General features: G+C 41.6%; 1 protein-coding gene across 13 annotated transcripts in view; it reads left to right on the top strand.

The window, feature by feature from the left end:
• The window catches only part of tnikb (TRAF2 and NCK interacting kinase b), a 46,248-nt gene extending 23,488 nt beyond the window's left edge, over positions 1-22,760 (top strand). For 4 of the 13 annotated variants that reach the window (XM_084034138.1, XM_084034127.1, XM_084034133.1 and 1 more), the window contains 17 exons: positions 2,243-2,407; positions 3,461-3,700; positions 4,296-4,402; positions 4,518-4,633; positions 5,115-5,206; positions 7,774-7,955; positions 8,670-8,784; positions 9,852-9,998; positions 11,961-12,072; positions 12,553-12,729; positions 12,823-12,966; positions 13,650-13,784; positions 14,067-14,167; positions 14,719-14,868; positions 15,535-15,694; positions 17,736-17,875; positions 18,734-22,760. In XM_084034138.1, the coding sequence (XP_083890264.1) occupies positions 2,243-2,407; positions 3,461-3,700; positions 4,296-4,402; positions 4,518-4,633; positions 5,115-5,206; positions 7,774-7,955; positions 8,670-8,784; positions 9,852-9,998; positions 11,961-12,072; positions 12,553-12,729; positions 12,823-12,966; positions 13,650-13,784; positions 14,067-14,167; positions 14,719-14,868; positions 15,535-15,694; positions 17,736-17,875; positions 18,734-18,817 (2,367 nt within the window). In that variant the 3' untranslated portion in view covers positions 18,818-22,760. The remainder of the gene's footprint in view (positions 1-2,242; positions 2,408-3,460; positions 3,701-4,295; positions 4,403-4,517; positions 4,634-5,114; positions 5,207-7,773; positions 7,956-8,669; positions 8,785-9,851; positions 9,999-11,960; positions 12,073-12,552; positions 12,730-12,822; positions 12,967-13,649; positions 13,785-14,066; positions 14,168-14,718; positions 14,869-15,534; positions 15,695-17,735; positions 17,876-18,733) is intronic. The other 9 variants (XM_084034139.1, XM_084034132.1, XM_084034129.1 and 6 more) reach the window with 6 other exon arrangements.

The raw sequence follows: 22,760 nt of genomic DNA, 5'->3' as shown, positions 1-22,760 counted from the left end.
ACCAAATATTATGTTTTTTGCACTTATTGTGAAAAAGACAATATTCCTACTCAGCTGCATACATACATTCCGAGAGAGTTTGTTGTCTTTCTTCATCATTTGAGGAGCTCAGTGCCACATCCTCATCATTGGGGCCAGTGAATCTGACGTCGACGCCGTTCTCGGCTCCGTTTGATCGATGTCCTAACAACTTGTAACTTCCCTCTTTCGTTCTCTTCTCTATTTTTAACCTTCACTTTCCATTATACAGGTTACTGACACTTTGTCTCTGGGTGTTGTCTGATACCTCCTCATTTTTGTTTTTCAGAATATTTACTTGATCCTGGCTTCTTCTAACGATTGTTGTTTTAAATTGGTCTTCTTGTTGCATGCTGTGGTGTGATGGGATAATGTCTAACATACTAATTTCAACAGCTCAAACCAACCTCAGCTTAATCTTACAGGCCTTGTTTATGTTAACTTACTGACTCTTAAAGGGCCAGCGCGTCACATTTAGGGGGATCTGTTTTTTTGAGTGTATAATCACTTGGAAAATAAGAATCATTGTGTTTTCGTTAGCTTAGAATGAGCCGTTTATAGCTACATGAGGACCTCTTCACGTATGCTGCCATGTTTCTACAGTGGCCCAGAATGGACAAACCAAACTAGAGGTGCAGTTGCACATTACAACCAACTTAATACCCCTACACTGGGCCACCTGGTGCAAAACTGTGGTAATGCCATTTGCCTCATTTAGAGGCCATTCTTACAATAACAACGCTACTTTACACTTATTGAATCCATTGACCACCTTTCACAATAAAATGCACTCCACATTTGAACTCTTATCAGCATAAATCAAGGCCAAACAGCACAGGGTCACTCGTGAACACCTCTCCCTAGTGAATGAACACACATTTAGGGCAGACCTCCAGGCCTGCCCTCTGGTGGCGGCTGGTAGATTGATGTAGGGCAGCTGTAGCTATATCAGGCTCTCTCTCCCTCTGGACACCGCACACTCTGTACAGAGAGGTCTACCCTCAGCCACAGCCTCCCAGGATTTCCCTCCAAGCTTCAGAGGAAGAAATATTTTCCATCACACACAATGTTCACCTTTAAAAACAGACGGCCACCGTTCAGATAAGAGGATTGTAGCCGTGAAGGTCCAACTGGAGCTCAACCCTTTATAAATGACAGTTGTGATTATGTGGACCTCTCACTCAATAGCTTTTACACACATAACCATTGAGACATTTGCTACAAAGGACCCACTATTGAGACTATTTAAATTTGTCGGTAGCAGTTTAATTAAAATGTGGTGTTTCCTTTGAATCTATCGTTCTAGTTCTAAATCTCTCCGATTAAGAAAAACTCCATTTCATTTATTTTCATTCTGTTCCTTTTCTCAGTATTTAAGTTTCCTTTTTTATGTTTCAAATAGTCGATGCATTAAGTACTTACTTTTTAGCATGGAGTTGACATAAATGCTCTTCTGCCGTGTTTACACTAAAACATCAGACTTTCTATTTCACACAGTGAACGCCATATACAGTATTTTATCAGTGTTAATGCCGTTATCTGGAAAGTGGATTCATTATGACACAAGATGCATCACGACCAGAATAGTTTATCACCAACCCTCAACAGCATTTCAACATAATAGTACAAAAGTACAACGTGCTATACAGAGAAAAATATTGAATGACAAAAATGAATGATTAAATAAATTTTAAATCAAAAAATAAGCAAGCAGCTCAGGTACAATCAGGATGAGCTTTCTTTAATCAAACAGATTTTGCACAGGTTTATCTGAGATGTTTAGATGTCTTTTGACCTGCAAATGACCAAAACCAAATTCTTACTGGAAACTGATCTGGTAACATTGATCGATCAAACACATGATGGAATTTAGCTGATGAACTGTCTTGTCATTTCCATTTAGTTTTACTACAGTGCAGGACAAATCTTTAAATCTTTTTTATTTCTGTATGCGAAGAGTGTGCAAGCTTGAGGAACGAACCTAAAGAGGACGTCAGCTGTTCACTCCAAGAAAAATATAATCTGTTATATAAAGAATCACGTTTACAGGAAATAAATCTTTCTTCTAACATCTGGATAAACTGATTGCTTATCACAGAAATCCGACCGATTCATGAAAAACCAACAGCAGTTCGTACTAAATGGAATTCAATTGTTTATACACATCTCGCTGCATGCTGGGAGTGACTGGTCATGTGTGTGTGTGTGTGTGTGTGTGTGTCAGGTGGAGGAGCATTATAAGATGAACAGACAGACTTCTCCTGCATTGCAGCACAAAGTCTCAAACCGGATCTCAGACCCGTCGCTGCCACCCCGCTCCGAGTCCTTCAGCAGTGGAGGCATCCAGCAGGCTCGGACCCCGCCGATGCACCGGTCTGTCGAACCACAGGTGTGTCTCCCGCGTTCTCGTGTGGATGTGTGTTGGCATGTGACACAAACTTACAGGCCTCGCGAGTTTGGTTTCATTGGTTTGTGTAAAAGCAGAAACGATGTTGCAGTTTTCAGGTTGTGACCTTCATACTCGAGAACGTGTACTCGACGGGGGGGATTGTTGCCATACCAGCAGTAATAAAACCGCTGTTGTTGTGAAGAAGGAGCTGATTCCGCTTCACATTTTTGAGGACATAATCTCAAGACAGAGGAAGTGATTCTAGGATTGCAGCTCTACTTTATGCAGATGATGTAGCTCTGATCGCTTCATCAGACATCTCCATGTTTGAGCTCAGTTGCTGCCCCAAGTGAGAGAGTGAAAGTGTCTTGAGAGCATTCACGTTAGAGTTTTTCCAATACCATCGTCAGAAATGCCTCCAGTACAGGAGCAGGAGAGCTAGTTAATGTTGGCTGTCTCCTGTTAGCAGCCAGCGGCTAAATGACAGAGCTAATGGTTTACGTGAGCGGAAATTACATTGACCTACATCATGATGCGTTCAGGCTCTATTCAATAAAACATTTTATTGGCCGATGGCAAATTATAACATTATCAGGATGTGTACAAATTTAATTTGAAACACTACATATATCAATCACACCAGGGAAGAAAACGGTACCACTCAAATCGTGGTGCTGTTAGCGGCCGCAGTCCATTCTTTGTGAATTTGCCCCCAGATGTGTTTTCATTCTGTTTACGACACACAGTTGTTGTGTTGCTGGAGGTGAGAGGCTTTTATTCTCAGGGCTGTTAAAGGAAACGTCGTTGCTGTAACTGAACGGTGGCTGGTGTGAACGCACCCTGAGGCTTGTGATTCTTACCTTCCTCTTCTTCCTCACCTCCTCTCTCTCTCTCTCACCACCTGCATCACTCTTCGATCACATTGTGTGAACGCATCCTGATCCTGCTCTTCCTCCTCAACCCTGCCTGTTTCCTGCTTGTGTGTGTGTGTGTGTGCGTGTGTGCGTGTGTGTGTGTGTGTGTGTGTGTGTGTGTGTGTGTGTGTGTGTCCAGATGGCCCACCTGGTGCAGGTGAAGAGTCATGGTCTGTCAGGCTCCCAGTCTCTGTACGACCCCCACGGCGTCTCCTCCTCCTCGGCGTCGCCCTCCCCCTCCCGGCCTCCCATGCCCCGGCAGAACTCCGACCCCACCTCCGACACCCCTCCTCCCCCGCCCCTCTCCCGCCTGGCGCCCCCCCTTGACAAACTGGACCGCAGCTCCTGGCTGCGGCAAGACGACGACATGCCGCCGAAGGTCTTTGCATGCCACCACCCGTGTGTTTGTGTGTGTGTGTGTGTGTGTTAACCCTTGTGGCTTATCTTCGTTTAAATTCTGTCTTCTTGTCTGTGCTTAGTGTTTATTTTCTGTTTCTGTTGGGTGTTTCTCCCGATATGTTATTTGTTTTATTTTTAGATCTAATATTTGCTCTTGTTGGGTTTAATCTCAAAGACCATCAACTGCAGTAAAGTGAAATACATTTTAATAATCTGCAAACAGTCTAATTTGCATAAACCTAAAGAAAATACACCTCTTATTTACTTGTAGGCTAGAATTTCAATTCATACGTATGAAATTCTACACAGATAAAGGGAATTGGTTCCAAACTTGAGACACAAAAGAGGAATTTTCACATTGATTTAATTCATCATAAGTAATAAAAAAAAAGTTGCATGTAAAAAATAAAATCAAGTGGAACAAGTGAAAATTCACGTGGTCAGATTTCTAAAAGATTTCTTATGTACATATTTAGTGTTTTTGCAGTGTAGACACTAATATGATTTTGATATAGTCAAACATGAAGTCTCCTCTAAGACCCGTTGGAGGTTCTGATCCAGATGGTTCTCCCCAGGTTCCTCAGAGGACGACCTCCATCTCTCCTGCTTTGGTCCGGAAGCACTCACCTGGAAACGGACCTGGTCTGGGTCCTCGGGCTGGAGCTCACCTGATACGGGCCAGGTACAAAAACACGCACACACACACACACACGTGCGCTCTGTGGAAACACAGGTGTTGTAATTTCAACTGTTTTTTACCGGATGAATGAGGCAGTGCTGTGTTTGTGTTGCTGTAGCAACCCCGACCTGCGGAGGACCGACGTCTCCATGGATACACCCCTGAAGAGGACGAGCAGCGGCAGCTCCTCCAGCTCCAGCAACCCCAGCTCCCAGGGAGGCTCCAACGAACGAGGTGCACACACACACACACACGTCTTTAACTTCTGTAAATGTGAGGCCCTCATTCATGTAATGATTCCCTCGCTCCTCACCATCACTTTACATTCATTACTAGATACAATTAGCTCTACAGCCACAAGCTAGAGGTCATTGAAATGTTTCCAACATTATTATTAAGTTAAGTATCCAGACTTTCTGAAACTGTCAATTTCCAAAGAAAAACATTTCTTGCAAAAACTTGTTTTGTCACTTCCCATATAAGGCCCACAATTTCTCAAATGTCCTTAATATACAAATCAAATCTCCTCACTTTCCAAATAACTTTTCCATTCATGTTTCTTCCTTCAGAAAATGTCTTTTCTTTTCAAAAAACTTTCCAAAAATGTCTTAATGTTGAAAAATGTGTGTGTTTGTGTCTGTGTGTGTGTGTGTGTGTGTGTGTGTGTGTGTGTGTGTGTGTGTGTGTGTGTGTGTCTGTGTGTCTGTGTGTTCAGGTAATTCCGCCGTTAAGACTGAAGGCTCGACACTTTCTTCCCACGAGACCAAAGATGATGGCAGAGAGGTGACACGACCCAGCAGACCTGCAGTGAGTACACTCACACACGCACGCACACACATGCACACACGCACACACACACACTTAAATATTAAATACACATTCGGGGATGTAGGAGAACATGTAAACTCACTGTGACTCTTCTCTCTGAACTAACCTCCTTGTTGCTGCTCATGTTCCTCTCTCTTCCTCTCATCCTGTCCTCCATTCCTCCTTTCATCATTCTTCAGAGCTATAAGAAAGCTGTAGACGAGGTCAGTGACATTTCTCCTCCTTCACCCCTCTCTCTACCCCCCCACCCCACCCCACACACACACACACACAAACCCTCCTCTTTTTATGGAAAAACATTATTTTTTAGTTTTTTTAATTTAATCCCAAGGTGTTTTGGCTTGCAGTAACCCATCTCATTTCTGGGCCTGCTGCTGCGTGCACGTTAATTATGAAAGGAAAAGTGGATTGACTTTAGCTGGAAATGTAATTCCACTTTAAAGTAAAACTCTAAAGAAAAAACCAAAGAGCAAGCAGTGAGTGCAGTGACACAGAGCTGGTGTTACACCACATTCTGTGACCCATCGGATTCTGTGACCGCAGAGGGACTTTTGGTAAAGATGCAACATTGGTGGATCTCAAACATGTTTGTAATAATTATCCGTTTGTGATCACTATCAGAGATGATATAATGATATCATGGAATAAAGTCTGAGCAGAGAGTACATTTGCTCTCATACAGCTGATAACTCCATCCTGCGGTGTAAACGCACATGTAAAAGCATCTCCTCTGGTTTTCATCTTGTGTGAGAGATGAAGCTGTTATTGATAGTTACTGCAGTCTTCCTCTCATCTCATCCACTTTACTTCCTGTTATCGCTCCAGACATCTCTGCACTCATGTTTCATTTCCAGTCACTCTCTTTCTTCCTCTTTCTCCCACTTTATGTCTTGTCTCCCTCTCATCAGGAGGAGTTGGTAAGATAAGATCCCCCCCCCCCCCCCTCCATTCCTCCCCCACCTTGTCCAGTCCCTGTCACTTAACCTGTCACATGCACAACCCCTTTTTGCTGCTGATGTCACAGAGACTGAAGTTAAAAGGTCCCTGAGCGTAAACGTCCTCCTGCACTGATGGCGTCTGTACTTTTGACTCTCTTCCCCCTGCACTGTCCTGCTGCTCGCTGCCCCTCCCCCGTATGAACTACTCAGTAATGTTACTAAAATCTACTCACTCAACAGCTTGTGCCACTAATAGTAAAACCTCTTTTTATTTGCCTTTCCTGCTTGGTTATTTCTAAAGCCGCATATTCTCTGATAGTGAAATGATTTCAGCAGAAGTGAGCACTTAAACACTGGCTTTCTACTGGTTAAACACATGTTCATGTTAAAATAAGGTAAGGTAAGATGGGGAAATGTGCAGGATTACAGCAGCAAGAGTCATCAGTAATAAATAAACAAAATAAAAAGAAGATTAACATAAAAAATAAGTAAGTAAACATTAGTGAATAGTAAAACGACTTAATATAGAATATAATAATGCACAGACTGGTGAACGGTGAGTTCACATTATTTCATGTATGAAATAAGAAATATAAAATGTTGATATTGCATAGTATATTGTACCGTTATATTGCGAATCTCTAAATTACTTCACAGATTGGATGCAAAGTAAGTAATAGTTATTTTTCTTCCATTTAGATTTTATATATGATTAGAAATTGTGCTTCCAGATGTCACTAAAAACTTTGTCTCCTGGATTTGCTCATCGTATCTTCCATCACAGTCACTTTATACACTTTATTTTTACATCGCAATGCAGCAAACTATCTGATGGCATCAGCTGTAATTGTAATATAATCTAAGTTGCTTTCAACGGTTAATTACTTTTTCCATGATCAACATTTTCCTCGCTTAATTAAACACTTTGTTTGTTTGTGGAAAATCGATCTCAATTTTAATGAAATGTCAATCTTATATCCCACTGGAGAGTTGCCTTCGACTACTGATGCATCCTTTTTTCTTTACACCTTTTACAGAGACAAAAATAGATACAAATGTCTTACCGTGTAGAACCCTTTACCTTAACTCTCCAACCAACTGGAAAAATATTAAAGACATATTCAAGTCTTTATTTGTCATATGCACAAGAGTGAAAAAGTAATTGTCAATTAAATAATGTAATATAACAATAATCAGGCTCATGATTTCATGCTACAAAATGCATTAAAAGAAAAACATGATGTAAAATAGTGCAGAAATAAAAATAGAATATGCTGCTGTGGTGGGCTGGTGTAATGGTAGACGTAATACACTTTATTATTGACCAGATAAAGTAAATGTATATTTTTGTACTGCAGGAAGCTATAGTTAAAGTTATTGTTTTGAGTAGTGACGAGACAGCGAATGATTACTTAAAGATTACTTGTAAAAAACAAAGTTGTAATGATCTAAAATCAGCCTCACTTGTCTTTTTTACATGAAGGTAAGCATTCCAAACCATGTTTTCTACAGTCAGCAGAGATCACGCTTCATAACCGACTGGAAGTGACGTCTGTTCCTGTGAGTTTGATCTTTTCTGACCTTCTTGCTGGTCTTCCCGTCCTCCAGGACCTGACGGCTCTGGCCAAAGAGCTGCGAGAGCTGCGGCAGGGGGAGGAAACCAGCCGCCCGCCCGTCAAAGTGACGGACTACTCGTCGTCCAGTGAGGACTCTCACAGCAGCGAGGACGAGGACGGAGAGGGCGGGCCTAATGATGGGACAGTGGCCGTCAGCGACATACCACGCATTATGTGAGTGTTGCTGTTTCCTGGCTTCCCACATCAACACTCACACTTTACTAGGTATACTTGTGTAATGTAATGCAGTCCAATGGTGTAAATCCATAGTTAAAGGTGGTGTTGTCCTGGACTACATTGTATTGAGAGCAGTGGCGTCGCCAGGTATTTTTAACATTTAAAAGTCCAGCATTCAAGTACAAAATTAGTGTGTATTTTCATCAAAATATACTTAAAGAGCTAAAAGTAAAAGTACTCAAAATGCAATTAAAAGTATTGATGCATTAATGAGTTTATCAGTTTTTATGTTGCCGCTGGTAACTCATAATGACTTTATATACTGCTAGATAGTTTGATCTATAGTAATACATGATCATTTATTAGTTGATTGATTTTGTTTTAATAATCCTAATCTGTATTCAATTTAGCAAAATGAGATACAGAGCAAGGAAGTCACTGGTAGTAGTTTGTTGAATGCTGGAATATTGCTGGTGTTGCTTCTATCGTTGAATGAAATTTGTACGTATTTAATGTGAAAACATACTTTTTGGTACAGAATTAGTACCTGAGATGACACTTCTCTGTTTAGGGCAGTGTATTTAAGGTTTATATTCTGTTTGCTAAATTAAATGAATAGAATGCATCCTTTCAGAAATAATATGATTGGAAAACAACAGAAAAGCGTGTTCAAAACAACATGGATTAGATATGCTGACTTCTCTTTTTCAGGCCGGCCGCGAGTCAAGGCCCTAACGAGTCGTTTGGCGTGATGGGAGGTCACAGCGACGGCCACGACGACTCGTATGGAAACAGCTCCCAGGACGGCACCCTGATGATGCGTGAGGTGAGTCAACCTTCTTTGACCTCGCTGAGTCGGCACAAACGTGCACGGCTGTTTCCTGATTTTGTTCTGGTTTGTGAGTGTGAATAAGGAACATCTGGCGTGGAGACTCAGATGTTTTTAAATATGACCTGAGAATCGACCACTCTGCTTCGCCTGGAGCCGGATGTTACAATATAAAATCTTGATAAAGTTAGACCATAAGTTATGTTAAGATTGATATGTTTGTAAAAGCAGTGTAAGCTTCTGGACTGTGGGCTGATTGGGTGGTTGGATGCCAGTGGATGTTCTAGTTTTCCCAGTTGAATTATTTGGGATTCAGACTATTTATTTAAAATGTGATGAGAGTAAATTGAGATTAATAAGAGATGTAATTAAAAAATGTGGTTAATTGTCCAATTTATTTGTCTGTGATTGAGTTTAATTGATATATTTACTGTAGATTACTGCAGCAAATATTATTATTATTTAAAGTAGTATTGTAAGTATTGACGATGTTTTACTTATTTATATATCTTATTTATTACTATTGTATATAACGATCGACTTATCAATTAATGGAATAATCATCTCAGCTCTGTGTGCGTTCATGTATTAAATATTATCATTACATTCACTAAGGAGGTCATGTTTTCGGTTCGTTGGTTTGTTCTGTGTTTTTTGTCAGCAGGGTTAGAGAACAACTACTTACCCAAAGGGTTTATCACAGACCAAGAACAGAATACAGCTGAATCATGGTGCAGCTACATGAATTATTTTCCACTAATGGGAACTTCTGCGTTCTCCGAGTCCCCCTCTATATATAAAACATGTTGTGTCTTTATAACCAGGGTCTTGGAGGATTTTAGTGTCCATCTTTGTTTGAGAAGCGTTTCCAGGAGTTATATGTTTTATATGATGTGCGACAACATGTATGAAGAAACACTTTCCTGTGGGTTCAGTTTCCACTCGCCCCCCCCCTTCTGAAAAATCCTGAAAACGAACACACTCAGCAGGTTCCTCCCTCCATCACCTGACCTGTCAGTCAGAGCCTCGCTGCACAGTAGCCCGCCCTCTCTCTCTCTTTCCAGAAACATGGGGGACGGAGGCGGAGCTCTGCCGCCAGCAACGGTTTCCCCGGCAACGCTAATCTGTTCCCCGGCAACGCCAATCTCCCTGATTTGGTGCAGCAAAGCACCTCCCCCCTGGTCTCCCCAGGCGACGCCTCTGGGGCCCAAGTAGGTGGAGCAGCACCCAGCTGGTGGCCCCCAAATCTCACACCTGATCCTGACAGACCAGCACCCCGTCACCTGTTCACCCTGTCCCCCCCCAGTTGCATCCCACCTGCCCACAAACCCGTCCCCTGGTCCTTCATCAGAGTGGGAAATTACCAGCAGCCACCAAACTAACACCAGGGACCTTAAAGGGACAGTTTTGATGTTTAGAAGTGGTTCTCCATAGTCAGTGTATAGTAGATGGAGACAGGAGTACCTCAATTAGTTCAAGTGTACGCTGTATTTAGAATACACTTTACCTTGCTGTCAGACAGCCATTTCTGAAGCTGTTATCTTCCACCAGACTCCATTCACAAAAACAGTCATTTTACCTCACAGAATACAGGAGCTGCTTATCTCCCGCTGATTCAGTTGGTTAGTTTGTCTGTGTTATTGTGTGACTTTGGTGTTTTGAAAGGTTGGTTTGGATTCAAACTCACAGAATAACACAAACAAGCTAACGGATGGAGGCAGCGGTAAACCAGCAGCTCCTGTAATCTGTGAGTCTCGTGGCTTTGAAGAGAGCATAGATAATGAGTTCAAACAACATTGAATTTTAAAAAAATGAATTAAAGAGCCGTCTTTTTTATTTCTCCAAACACCATCTAGTGCAATACAGTAATACACTCACTGTGGAGAAGAACCTTATAAAACCCCATTTCAAAACATCACAGCTATCAATTTGAACTGGTTTGTAAGAGCTTAAACATTTAGTGGGTTTTGAGGTTAAAGTGGGATTGTGGACAAAAAGAATAAAATGTGCAACATGTCATATATAGACATCAATAAATAATCATTAATTTCCAAAATGTAAGTGCTGATTTAAACGGATCACTAGAGATGATTTTAGAATTAGATTTAATGGTAAAGTAAATGTACGCACACGAGGAATCTAAGCTAAAAACAAGCTGAACAATGTCATTTAACTGCTGTGTACAAATATGTTAAGTATATGCATATAAAAAACAACGGCAATGTCCGCTGGAATAAATACAATATGATTAATATAACAGGTTGCTTTTCCTACACGAGGAAGGTGGATTTGACAGTTTATACAGTGTGCTTGGATTTGTAATTAAAAGTGATGATATTTACATATATAATACTGTTACAACAGTGTGTATTTATATGACACACTTATATTGTTATAATTCTTTTGATTTAAATTGAAGACAGCATTGAATTTACCAACGTCAACTATAGAAATATTTTTTCCCAATAATAGGACTGAACTATCTAAGCAAACATTTCAATTCCCTATACAACTTTTAAGACATTACTTGGTGGCAAATCTGGTGGCTGCCCAAAGAAATGTGAATAAACACTTTGATGAAACAAAGCATCAAATATAATGACTCATCTCAGTTAACCTTTTCACAAAGTAATACCTTCAAATTGCTGACTGGTCATTTTGCTGCCTTACTCAGCTTTTGTGCGTAACAGAGCAACAGGGTTTCTAGGAAATGAGACTCTTAGCATGAAAATTAAAAATGGCAACATGTGGCACCTTTAATTTCCTGCGCTGTTCTATTTCCGTCCGCCCCACTTTGGCTCCAGTGTTTTCCCCCACAGATGGAACAAACTGGAGTTTTTCCCTCCCTCGCTCTGCTTGTTTTATCCCCCTGTTTTGCTCCTCTCCCTCCCTCGGTTTTCCAGCCTCTGATCCAGAAAGTTTCCTCCTCTCTGATCACATGATGCAGGTAGCTGACAAAATAAAAGGAACACTGAGAGTAAAGTGAAACGCATGATGAGGTCAAAAAAGGGTTTTCATCGCTGTGACACGTTGTTGAAGCAAATAGTTTTCACTGAACACGCCGTGTTTCCTTTATTTCAATGGTTACCTGATTCATTCGGTTCTCCCAAAAAATAACAAACCGTCTGACAAAACATGTGGCTGACTGTAATCTGTGTTTGTGTGATCTGCAGTACGCGATGGGAAGCAGCAGCGGCTCCAAGTCTTCCTTCACACCGTTCGTAGATCCGAGGGTGTACGGGACCTCCCCGACCGACGACGACGATGACAACATCTCCGCCTCAGGTGCGTTTCCTCACAGTGTTCAACATTGTATTGTCATCGTCATGTAGTTGTAGCCCATTTTCTACAAAGAAAAATATGCTGAACAAAACAGCACATTAGTGCCTCTAGTTAATTCTTGAATATTTGCATAAGAAGGAAATTCAATTAAAAACACCTTTCACGTAGACTCAACACATTGTAGTTAAAGAAACAAGACATTGTTACATATTAAGGTGTCACAAACAAAAAATAGTATCAAAATATGATTAAATGTATACTTGCCATATGTTACCTTGAATTCTTGAAGAAAACTTTATTTTTCTCTCAAGAATCAAAAAGAAAGAGAGAAAAGTCTTGATAAATTATAGTAAATGGGGTCCGACAACAGAGGAACTATTGATACATCGGTTAACACATCGGCTCCCACACAACAAGCAGTAGCATTAAGTCTCATTTACTAATTTACTAGATAATTTGACCGTGTGTCATGTTGTGTTGCAGCGCTGTTTTCCGATGAGCTGCTGAAACACGAGCAGGAGCAGGCGAGGCTCAACGAGGCCCGCAAGATCTCGGTGGTCAACGTCAACCCGACCAACATCCGACCGCACAGCGACACGCCAGAGATCCGCAAATACAAGAAACGCTTCAACTCCGAGATTCTCTGCGCGGCTCTCTGGGGTGAGACGGTTACAAACCTTAACAACAGAAACTAAATGATTACACCGATGCAGGCGGAAAACACCAGTCGTGTGTGTGTGTGTGTTTGTGCAGGAGTGAACCTGCTGGTGGGGACGGAGAACGGCCTCATGTTGCTGGATCGAAGCGGTCAAGGCAAAGTTTACAACCTGATCAATCGACGGCGCTTCCAACAGATGGACGTCCTGGAGGGACTCAACGTCCTGGTCACCATCTCAGGTGGGTCTGCCTCCGGGTTTCACTCAATTACTTTATTTATGGTACTTTATGAGTACTTTTTACTCCACTTAATTTGACAGCTTTAGTTACTTTTCAGATTATGGTTTTTGTCCACTTCCTGTCCAGTGAATCCCACGTATCTTCAGATGTGTTGATGTTGAATATTTGTGATTAACTACTTCTTCGACCAAGTAAACTCTTCAAAAAGCCTCTAGGAATCAGCTGGAGAATACATGGTCACAAAGGAAAACAGGGCTTTTTATCTTCTTCAAGATACGAGGTTCTCACAGGACATATGATGATCTTATAGAAAATGATGCACTGCTGTAGATTTAACTAGTTAAAACATGCAACATACACATTAATGCAGCAATAATATTCATTCAGAAACATCATATATAATATTTAAATACTGACTTGGAACATTTACCATCAATACTTTTACTGTAAGTATTTTAAGTACATTTATATACTTTTACAAAGGCTCTGGATGCAGGGCTTTTAGTTGTAGTGGCACATTTTTGTTTGTGGTTTTAGTACTTTTACTTTAATAAATCATGTGAATACTTCGACAGCATTGTTTAAAAACCTGCATACCGTGGCCTGAAATGTAAAATCTGAGCACATTTACAAGCAAAGAAACTATTGTTTTCTCTGAATAGTTATTTTCTTTCTCTTACCAGGGAAGAAGAACAAGCTGCGTGTTTACTACCTGTCCTGGCTGAGGAACAGGATACTGCACAACGACCCTGAAGTGGAAAAGAAACAGGGCTGGGTCACTGTTGGGGAGCTGGAGGGCTGCGTTCACTACAAAGTCGGTATGAAAACACACACAAACCTGTTCACACACACATTAGTAGGACAAAAAAAATTCAATTAGCGAGGAAATTTGAGGTTAAGCATTTTTGGGGGGTTAAGGTTGATTTTCCCTCTGAAGTATTTCATTAGTTGGGTGACTATGAATGAACTCTGATTATCTGTTACTGAATGTAAAGTTTACAAAGAAATAAACATATGTACATACATATTTTTATTTCTTCATTTTAACTGCACTTTAAACATAATACCCATTTGTTTGCTGCTCTGCCTTCCTCCTGCAGTGAAGTACGAGAGGATTAAATTTTTGGTGATTGCTCTCAAGAACGCGGTGGAGATCTACGCCTGGGCGCCTAAACCTTATCACAAGTTTATGGCCTTCAAGGTAAGATTTGTCAGGATGCACCTGAGTGGATATAAGACCCTTTGAGAACATGTGAGCTAACAAGGCAGAGGCAGCAGGATGTTCATTTTTCATTTATTCATCCAGGACATAGACTCACTGAGATGCAGCATTTCTTTTACAAAAGGGGACTTGCAACGAAAAAACATTGGCTTGAAAACATGCAATTAAATCAAGTCAACCAATAAACCAACAAGCAGATGATTAATTTAAATCGACAAAAGTGATACTTGATTTTTTTTTTAGAATTCTTGAAAGAAGTTGATTTGAATTGAAAACAGGTTAAATATATCTAAATAACTACAGTGGCAGATTTTTATGCTTGTTTTAAGAAAAATGTACTTTTAGTTTTGGTTTTAGCTGTTCGATTTTAATGTCAACCCTGTAGATTTGACTGTATATGTTTGAATATTAAATCTGATATGCTGGGCTACTGGTGATTCACTTTTTTAAAACATACGTCAATTTAAATAAATGTTCTTTTGTTGATTGTATGCCAGGGGTTTAATGACATGCTCTTTCTGTCTCCTCAGTCGTTCACTGAGCTGCAGCATCGCCCCCAGCTGGTTGACTTGACTGTGGAGGAGGGACAGAGGTTAAAGGTCATCTACGGCTCCAGCGTTGGCTTCCATGTCATCGACGTGGACTCTGGAAACCCCTACGACATCTACGTCCCCTCACATGTTAGTCTATGTGTATATGTGGGAGTGTGTGTCTGTGTGTGTGTGTGTGTTTGTCTAAATGATGTCCTGCTATGTTTAAAATCATCAGAAGTTATTACTTGCATTTGATTGCATGTTTAAATTGAGTGATTGTAAGATCAACTTTGTAACTGAAGAGTGAGAGCGAATGAGAGAAAAGATGAAACAATGAATGTGTGACTGAGAAAACTAACGATGGAGTGAACTTGTGACTCAGTGAATAGATAGGAGAATGGTTGAATGAAGGGATGGCTGGCTTAATGAGTGAGTGAATGAGTGAGTCAATAAATAAACGAGTGGATAAGGGAGGGAGTGAGTGAGTGATTGAATGAGTGAGTGAGTGAGTGAGTAGTGGGTGAATCAGCGTCCTCTTCTAACCCTGGTCTGGTTACAGTAAGAGATGGACGGTGGAAGGAGACGGTAACCACAGCAACCGCCTCACATTGCTTTTGGCAGTCATGAATCACGCTGTGCTCATGTCTGTTTCCATGGCGATTGCGTGGCTGGGGAGCGGGAGACTCTATTGTTGCAGCAGTTTCTTCTCTCTCAGGGTGGGGACGGGAGGGTCCAGACCTGTAGGCTCACGTCAGCTCCTAATCCCCTGCCCCCACCCCCCCTCCAACCCCCTCCCGTGTGTCGCCCCGGCAGATTCAGGGTCAGGTGACCCCGCACGCCATCGTGGTGCTGCCCAAGACGGACGGCATGGAGATGCTGCTGTGCTACGAGGACGAGGGCGTCTACGTCAACACCTACGGACGCATCACCAAAGACGTGGTGCTGCAGTGGGGCGAGATGCCCACCTCCGTCGGTACGTCAACCAATCAGCTCGCTTCTCCCTGAACCCCTGACCTCTGACCTCTATAAGCGGTCTCAGCAGATCATCTTTCACCCTCACTAGTATCTCCTCCTCCGTTCAAAGCAACACTCTTCTCTCTCCTCCTGCCTTTTTGCTTTTAGTTCCACCTTCAAACAAGAAGCCCAGACTGTAGCCTCACCTGTTTCATGACCTGCTCAAAAGGAATACCACAGGTTTTTGGGAGGTTGAACAGACTGTTCAACTTTATTTGGTAACGTGATGAAAACATACGAACAGAGCCAAAATCATCCGAGTGAAACTGATTGCTCCGTTGCTTCATGGTAACACTTTAATACGTCATTGAATAAGCCTGCCTGTGTGATGGATAAAAATCTAGCAGTTGAGATATTTCAGTCTAAGAAATATGAAGAACATGTCAATTTTCTCTGAAAGATAAACTCTATTTCTAAACTAATATTCACAATATATTACAGCTTGAAGTCATTTATTCATTTGTGTATAATAATCAGCTGTAGGAACAACTTATGCAGCCTGTTTTGACAGAAACTGAAGCTGCAGAACAAAAGGTACTGTGTGAGTGATAAGCTTCAGTGAAGGATAACAATTTAAATTTTAGCAATCTTTGGAGAAAAATAGTGTTGTCATGGAGCAACTGCAGTGTGATGATGTATTGGGGACGTGGAGAGTTTTAGGCATCAAATGTTCTCATCACTTTACAGGTGAATTAACCCAAAAACCGAGTGTATCTCTTTAATGTCAAGTGTTGAACATCCATCTACTGCATGAGCCGACAACAACACGTCCCACAGAGCATTACCTCCACCCTGTACGGCACAAGCACACACTCTTCTTGTTTATATCCAGTATAACTTTTGTATGTGTTGGGGGGAATGCTTGTGTGTTGTTTGTCTGCTGTGTTCTGTCCTCTTGTTTACTGAAATATTTCAAAAATGAATCTTAAATTCATCCTCGATTGCATGAGCTCCAAAATAATTGACAATATATTTGTGAGACTGGGTCGAAGTTGATCAGGAAGTTGGAGTGCAGTGCATCTAAATTCATCTATTATTTATAAGTACAACCAGTCAAACCACACAAAGAGGAAACTCGAGCACATCAAGGATGGATCTCGGATCTTATGATCCGAGTCGATCAAAGCCTCTGTGTTTTTCCATCCAGCCTTCGCTCCCTTGACTCTCAGATGTCAGTGTACGATCTCCTGATTGATTAAACATGTATGTGTGACCGACGGCGTCTGGCGAGGCACTGGCGGTTGTGTGTTCTGTGTGTGGACATCATTTCCTGTTAACATGTTTGTCTGTGTTTTACTGTCAGACCAGAGTTTTCTCACAGCCAAGCCCGGCCTCGCCCCCCCCCCCCCCCTACCCCGACCCTCACCCCCAGACAAAACCTGCTTCGTCGTAGCGTTTTATCCTGCGCAGACGCTTTGATGATGAGCTGCTGCTCCATCTCCGTTGGACCAACTCTGAAACCCAAAATCTTCCACTGGAATTCATTTCTGGAAGGTGGTCTCCGCTGGTTTGGTATCTCACTCTGTAGTCGTGGCTCGGTTAGGTGTTGTCACAAACACCACGAGTTTCTAATCTAATTGGCTCAACGTTTGCCGATAAGAGGGAAACCACAGTTATTAAACGTCACACTTATTTCCATTGCGTGCCACACGCACCCAACTTAATGTACGGCTCACATGCAAAGTTCAAACCATGGGGCTCATTTAGATCAAATGCTGACTACATCAACGGAAGCCCGGCAAGCATCCTGCGTTATCTGTTGGTCGAGACGCCACACGAAGAGCTCCGAGGTCGATCGTTCTAATCAGTCAGAAACTGCTGCAATAATCTCCTCCCGGAGTTGAGGCGGAGGACGCCTCAGTGTGTGACTGGCTTGGGTGTGAGACTGGTGCTGAGTCTTCTCCTGTCCAATCCCCCTCTGTGTGTGTGTGTGTGTGTGTGTGTGCGTGTGTGTGTGCGTGTGTGTGCGTGCGTGTGTGTACCCTCTCCGGTCCTTGCAGCCTACATCCACTCCAACCAGATCATGGGCTGGGGAGAGAAGGCCATTGAGATCCGCTCCGTGGAGACGGGACACCTCGACGGAGTTTTCATGCACAAGCGAGCTCAGCGACTGAAGTTCCTGTCCGAGAGGAACGACAAGGTGAGTGTCACCTTCCTTAAAACAGGGATTTCCCTGCCAGTGAAAAGTTAAGTTAAGTTTTTAATTTAGATTATATTATACTATCCTTCTGTCATTCAGTTACACAATTATTGAAGGAGTTATTCTTAAAGAAAATGCATCCAGATGAAGAGATGCAACCAGAGTCCTTCTTGCAGATGCAATACAACCCAGAAAAAAAAATTGGCATTGTACGTCTCTGCAAACCACAGATAGGTGAAATGATGTTTCTGTACCAAAGAAATGCACGCTTCCAGAAACACTCACTGAGACTTACTGTAGCAAGAATGAGCTTTTGGAAAACGTCCACCCTAATAAGTAATAATGTAATTTAACAACATAATTAGTGTAATTAAATAACACTAGCGGACTTTCTTACATAACATGATGTAACAAGCATAACAACGATGCAACAACCGTTATTACGCAATATAACATGGTTCTTGCTAGTTATACTCATTATTATTATACCAACGTTCAGCTGACCTACAATGTCAACATTTTTTCCTGGCAACTAGTCTGGAAACAGTCTGTTCAGACACAAATATTAGCACCAAGTAACTATATCTTCTGTGGTGTTTAACCTTAAAAATGCAGTTTTTATTAGAAATATAAATCTTTAAATTCCATTTCATTCAATTTTTTTAGATGGCAATTTTTGAACATTGTTTAGATTGGTTTTTACTGCATCATATCCACCGTTTCAGAAGTGGATACTGGCCACTGTAGGTGTTTTAAATAAAACCAGTGGTCCAACTGAAATATCAAAATGTACCTGTCAGCCACCAGAGACAGGTGTCCAGGCTAACGCTGTCCTCTCCATGTGTCTCCTTCCTGCAGGTTTTCTTCGCCTCTGTGCGTTCTGGAGGCAGCAGTCAAGTCTTCTTCATGACCCTCAACAGAAGCTCCATGATGAACTGGTAACCTTTCTCCACCGACCCACAACCCTCCTCTTCTTCATTCTGAACATCGCCCGACATCAGGAGAGAGGGATGACAAGAGGACTGTGTGTGTGTTTGTGTGTGTGCGTGTACAATGTTTGTTGTCGGGGAAAGCAACGACTTGACGGTTGAGCAGCTGGAGGGCGAGTTGAACCACAGGAGTATTCCCCTCCCTCCCCCGTACAGATCCAACTGTAAGGGGCGCCACAGGCCCCGTGGATGGTGTCCGACGCCTTCGCCTTCCCTGTGGACTGTTCGATTGGGCTGATGGTCGCTCACGAGGGTTTTGATCCAGACTTTAAAGGACAGTGACATCATGCCGAGTAGCCTTTTGACTTCCCCATTTGACTTTAGACGGGGCTGTGGAGAAGTTCTCTGTGTAGCACATTCATGATTCCTTACAGGGTGTTCACACTGCGAGTACCATGCGTCGTTTGACTCTGCTCGTTGGTGCTGATGCAGGCGTGCGGACTGCGTTTATTATGGCGAATCATCCTCTACTGTGCTGTGTTATAGTGAGGAAACATTACTGCTTATTAACGTAGCATCAATAGGATAGAATAGAAAAATTGTTGAACTGAGGTGTCTCAAAATAAAAGTCACTTCAGGCTGAACCAAAGTCATCCACACTGCATCAACACCACATGAGGTGGTCACCCTGGGTTTATCGCTAAAATGCCTGATTTGGTGTGAATGCAGCCCAAGTCAGCTAAAGTTTTTCCCACCAATTTAGCCTCTATGTAAGCCATGTTTTTCTCTCCCCCAAAAAATGCTTTTTGAAAACAAAACTTTTAAGTGCTAAATAAATAAATACACTCTGAGACTTACTGTAGACGAGCAAGAATGAGCTTTTGGAAAACGTCGGCCCCTAAAAAGCAGCTGCTGGCCAGATGTTGTCGAGACGTCAAATCAAGTCTCCTTTGCAGTCTGTGATTTCAGATTATTTTTGAGAAGCAACGTGAGAGAAACGTGGTGAAATCTTCGGTGGTGAATCCAGACGATGGTCTCACTGTTGCATTCACCACCATCAACGTGACTTCTGGAACACTACGGCCCACGAACAAACCAAAGTATGGCATGAAATGACACAGAATACACAAGCAAAAGAAAAGGTCCTGGTTTCTACAAAGAACCCTTCTATTGTGTAATGGTTCTACACAGAAACCTATCTGAGTAGTCTGTCCAAAACATATCCGCCTTCTAACAACAGCCCATGGAGAACTTTCTATCAAGAACCCTTTTATATTCAATGGGTTTCATTTAAAACCCCACCCAGGGGTTTTATCTACAACCAACCTACTGGGTTCTACCAAGAATCCTTTTGTATTCCAAGGATTCCATCAAGAACCCACCCACTGGGTTCTACCAAGAAGCATTTTTTATTCCAATGGTTTCATCAAACAGCCATCCAGGGGTTTTACTGAGAACCCTTTTATATTCCAGTAGTTTCACCTAGAACCCACCTTGGCGTTTCATCAAGAACCCTTTTTATATTCCAAGGTTTTCATCAAGAACCCATGCAGGGGTTTTTATCTAGACCCCACCTAAGGGGTTCTACTGAGAACCCTTTTACATTCCAAGTGTTTGATCTAGAACCCACCTAGGGGTTTGATCTAGAACCCACCTAGTTGGTTCTACAGAGAACCTTTTTATATTAGGGTCTCATCTTTTCACACCCATCCTTTCAACAATCCTTCAAAGAACACTTTCTTCCAAAATGAAAAGGGATCTTCGTCTTATAAAGAACCCTTGAAAAACCCTTTCTTCATAAACTGCTTCTTCAGAAGCAAATAGCTCTTGGTGGATCCTTAGTCCTTCAAGAAGAGCCCTTTTGGAACAAATAGAGAGAGTGTACAGTTCAATGCTATGGCTGAAAACATGAACTCAAGGTCAGTTTGCAAAATTGCCAATTGAAGTGTCAGCGCTGTGGCCGTGGTTTTAAAGACCCAAGATGGATCATGGAAGTGTCTCTGCCTGCATCGTGTTTGTTTTTCAGTCCAATTCGAGAGCATTCAACATCCATCATCAGACAATCTAACATGCCTCAAAGCGGATATCGCACAGTCAGACACAGATTGTGATCAAGCCTTCATTGGACTCATCTCAAACCTTACAAAGAGATTTCATTGTTTCATGTTCATGCATTTAATTATGAACAGAGACAAAACAACCCAATGTGGACACACGTCTTTTCTATTGTCTGAATCGCCCTTTTTTTAGACAAACATCTTGTAGCAGAAACTTAATGTTGTCTTGTTAGTGCTGTCAGGTGTGTTCATCATCCAGCAAAAATACAGAAACTTTAAAATGCGACTGACATGCATGTTATTTCCCTGATCATTGCTCTCTGTCTGTAGGAAGTGAATGGACTTGATGGTGTTGCTCACAGTGTGAACACTCATTTTGCTGCTGAAAGCATCTTCCCCTTTAGGAGAGAAAAATACCACACAAAAGCATTTTATAGTGGTTATTGAGGATACTTCGCAGTTGCTTTCAGCTACTGCGGCCACTTTGTCCTTGTGTGTTTCTGGTAGGGGGAGGAAGGTTGTAGATATTGTATTATTGCTGCAACAGCAACACAATAACAAAAAAAATCTTAACATCTTCTCTCAGAAGAAGAACCTGGCATAGAGTAGTTGCCAACTTTTGGAAGTTTCTGCCCTTTGTTTGTTTCTCTCCACCTCTTTCTGTCCCTGCTGTTCAGTGTGGCTGCACCTGTGTAAATACTCACTTCAATGTTAAGGACTGACTTTGCAAAAGCAGGTGAGAACACTGAAGATAAAAAAAAAAATAACAGTCTCACTTTTTTTTGCCATACCTCTGTTAATCTGTCCGTTCTGTAGAAGGTTTTTTTTTTTTTTTTGCACAGAGCTGAGCGAAGACTTTGTAATTTGGTTTGGGTTAACACTCCAACGCTTTTTCTCCGTAGTTCATTGCTATTTATTTAGTAGTGCATTTTGCATGGTGACATACATGTTTTACCTGTCGTCACTTGTTATGAATTGTAAGTTTTAAGGCAATACACAGACTGGTCTGACTGTCGAAGCTGCACGCTGAGAGTCAAACTTTCTATATGAGCCCTGAAGCTTTTTTCTCACAAAACTGAGCTGTAAAGAACTTAGCTTCTGGACTTTTTTAATATCACGAGTAACGGTCAGAGTAGTCAAGATTGTACACTGGATAATTATACTATTAAATTTATATTTTAGGCATTTTTGTTGACACCCGGAGCAGGACGTGCTCGGCATCACTTTGGACAACATTTTATATTTTTGGGATTTGACGATTGTCTCTGTAAACGCTGATGTTTGTGGGATTGTGATCAGGCTGCGAGAGAGGAAAGGGGGTTCGCCTTTTACTTGATATTTCTTTTCTTCTTCATCGATCTTGATCTGTGATAGGTGCAAGCAATGCCGCTTGAAGCCTTTTACATGTGCAGGATGTTAGCATTAATCAGCACCCTGTGAATAAAGGTCAGGAGGCAGGGTTAGAGTGAGAGACCATAGATTAAAAAAAAAAGATATATATATACTGTAAGAACTTTCGTTATGATTATATCTTACTGATCATTTTAGAGAAAGACAAAAAAAAAATCACTTATTAAAGCTTAGTTGTCTTTCTACAGAATAGAGAACATAGCTATAAGAATTTCTTAAAAATATACGTTTTTATTGTGGTATTATTTGTATTTCAATTTTTGTACGTATCAAGACTGTGAACGTATGTACGGCTGTCAGCCTGTGAGTGTGTGTGAGTGTGTAGGTGAGCAGCAGGCGTGTGCACAGGTGTGTGACATGCATGTGCGTGTATGTTTTCACCTCGTCTGAATCACTGGAATCAGTAAAAAGACAACCTCAATCTGGTGACACACATCTGTGATGTTGGAAATTCTACAATAAATGTCCTCTCCTTGTACAGCAACACAA

Source organism: Eutrigla gurnardus (genome assembly GCF_963514095.1).
Source record: "Eutrigla gurnardus genome assembly, chromosome: 18".
Lineage (NCBI taxonomy): Eukaryota > Metazoa > Chordata > Actinopteri > Perciformes > Triglidae > Eutrigla > Eutrigla gurnardus.
This window is presented reverse-complemented; position numbering and strand designations above follow the sequence as displayed.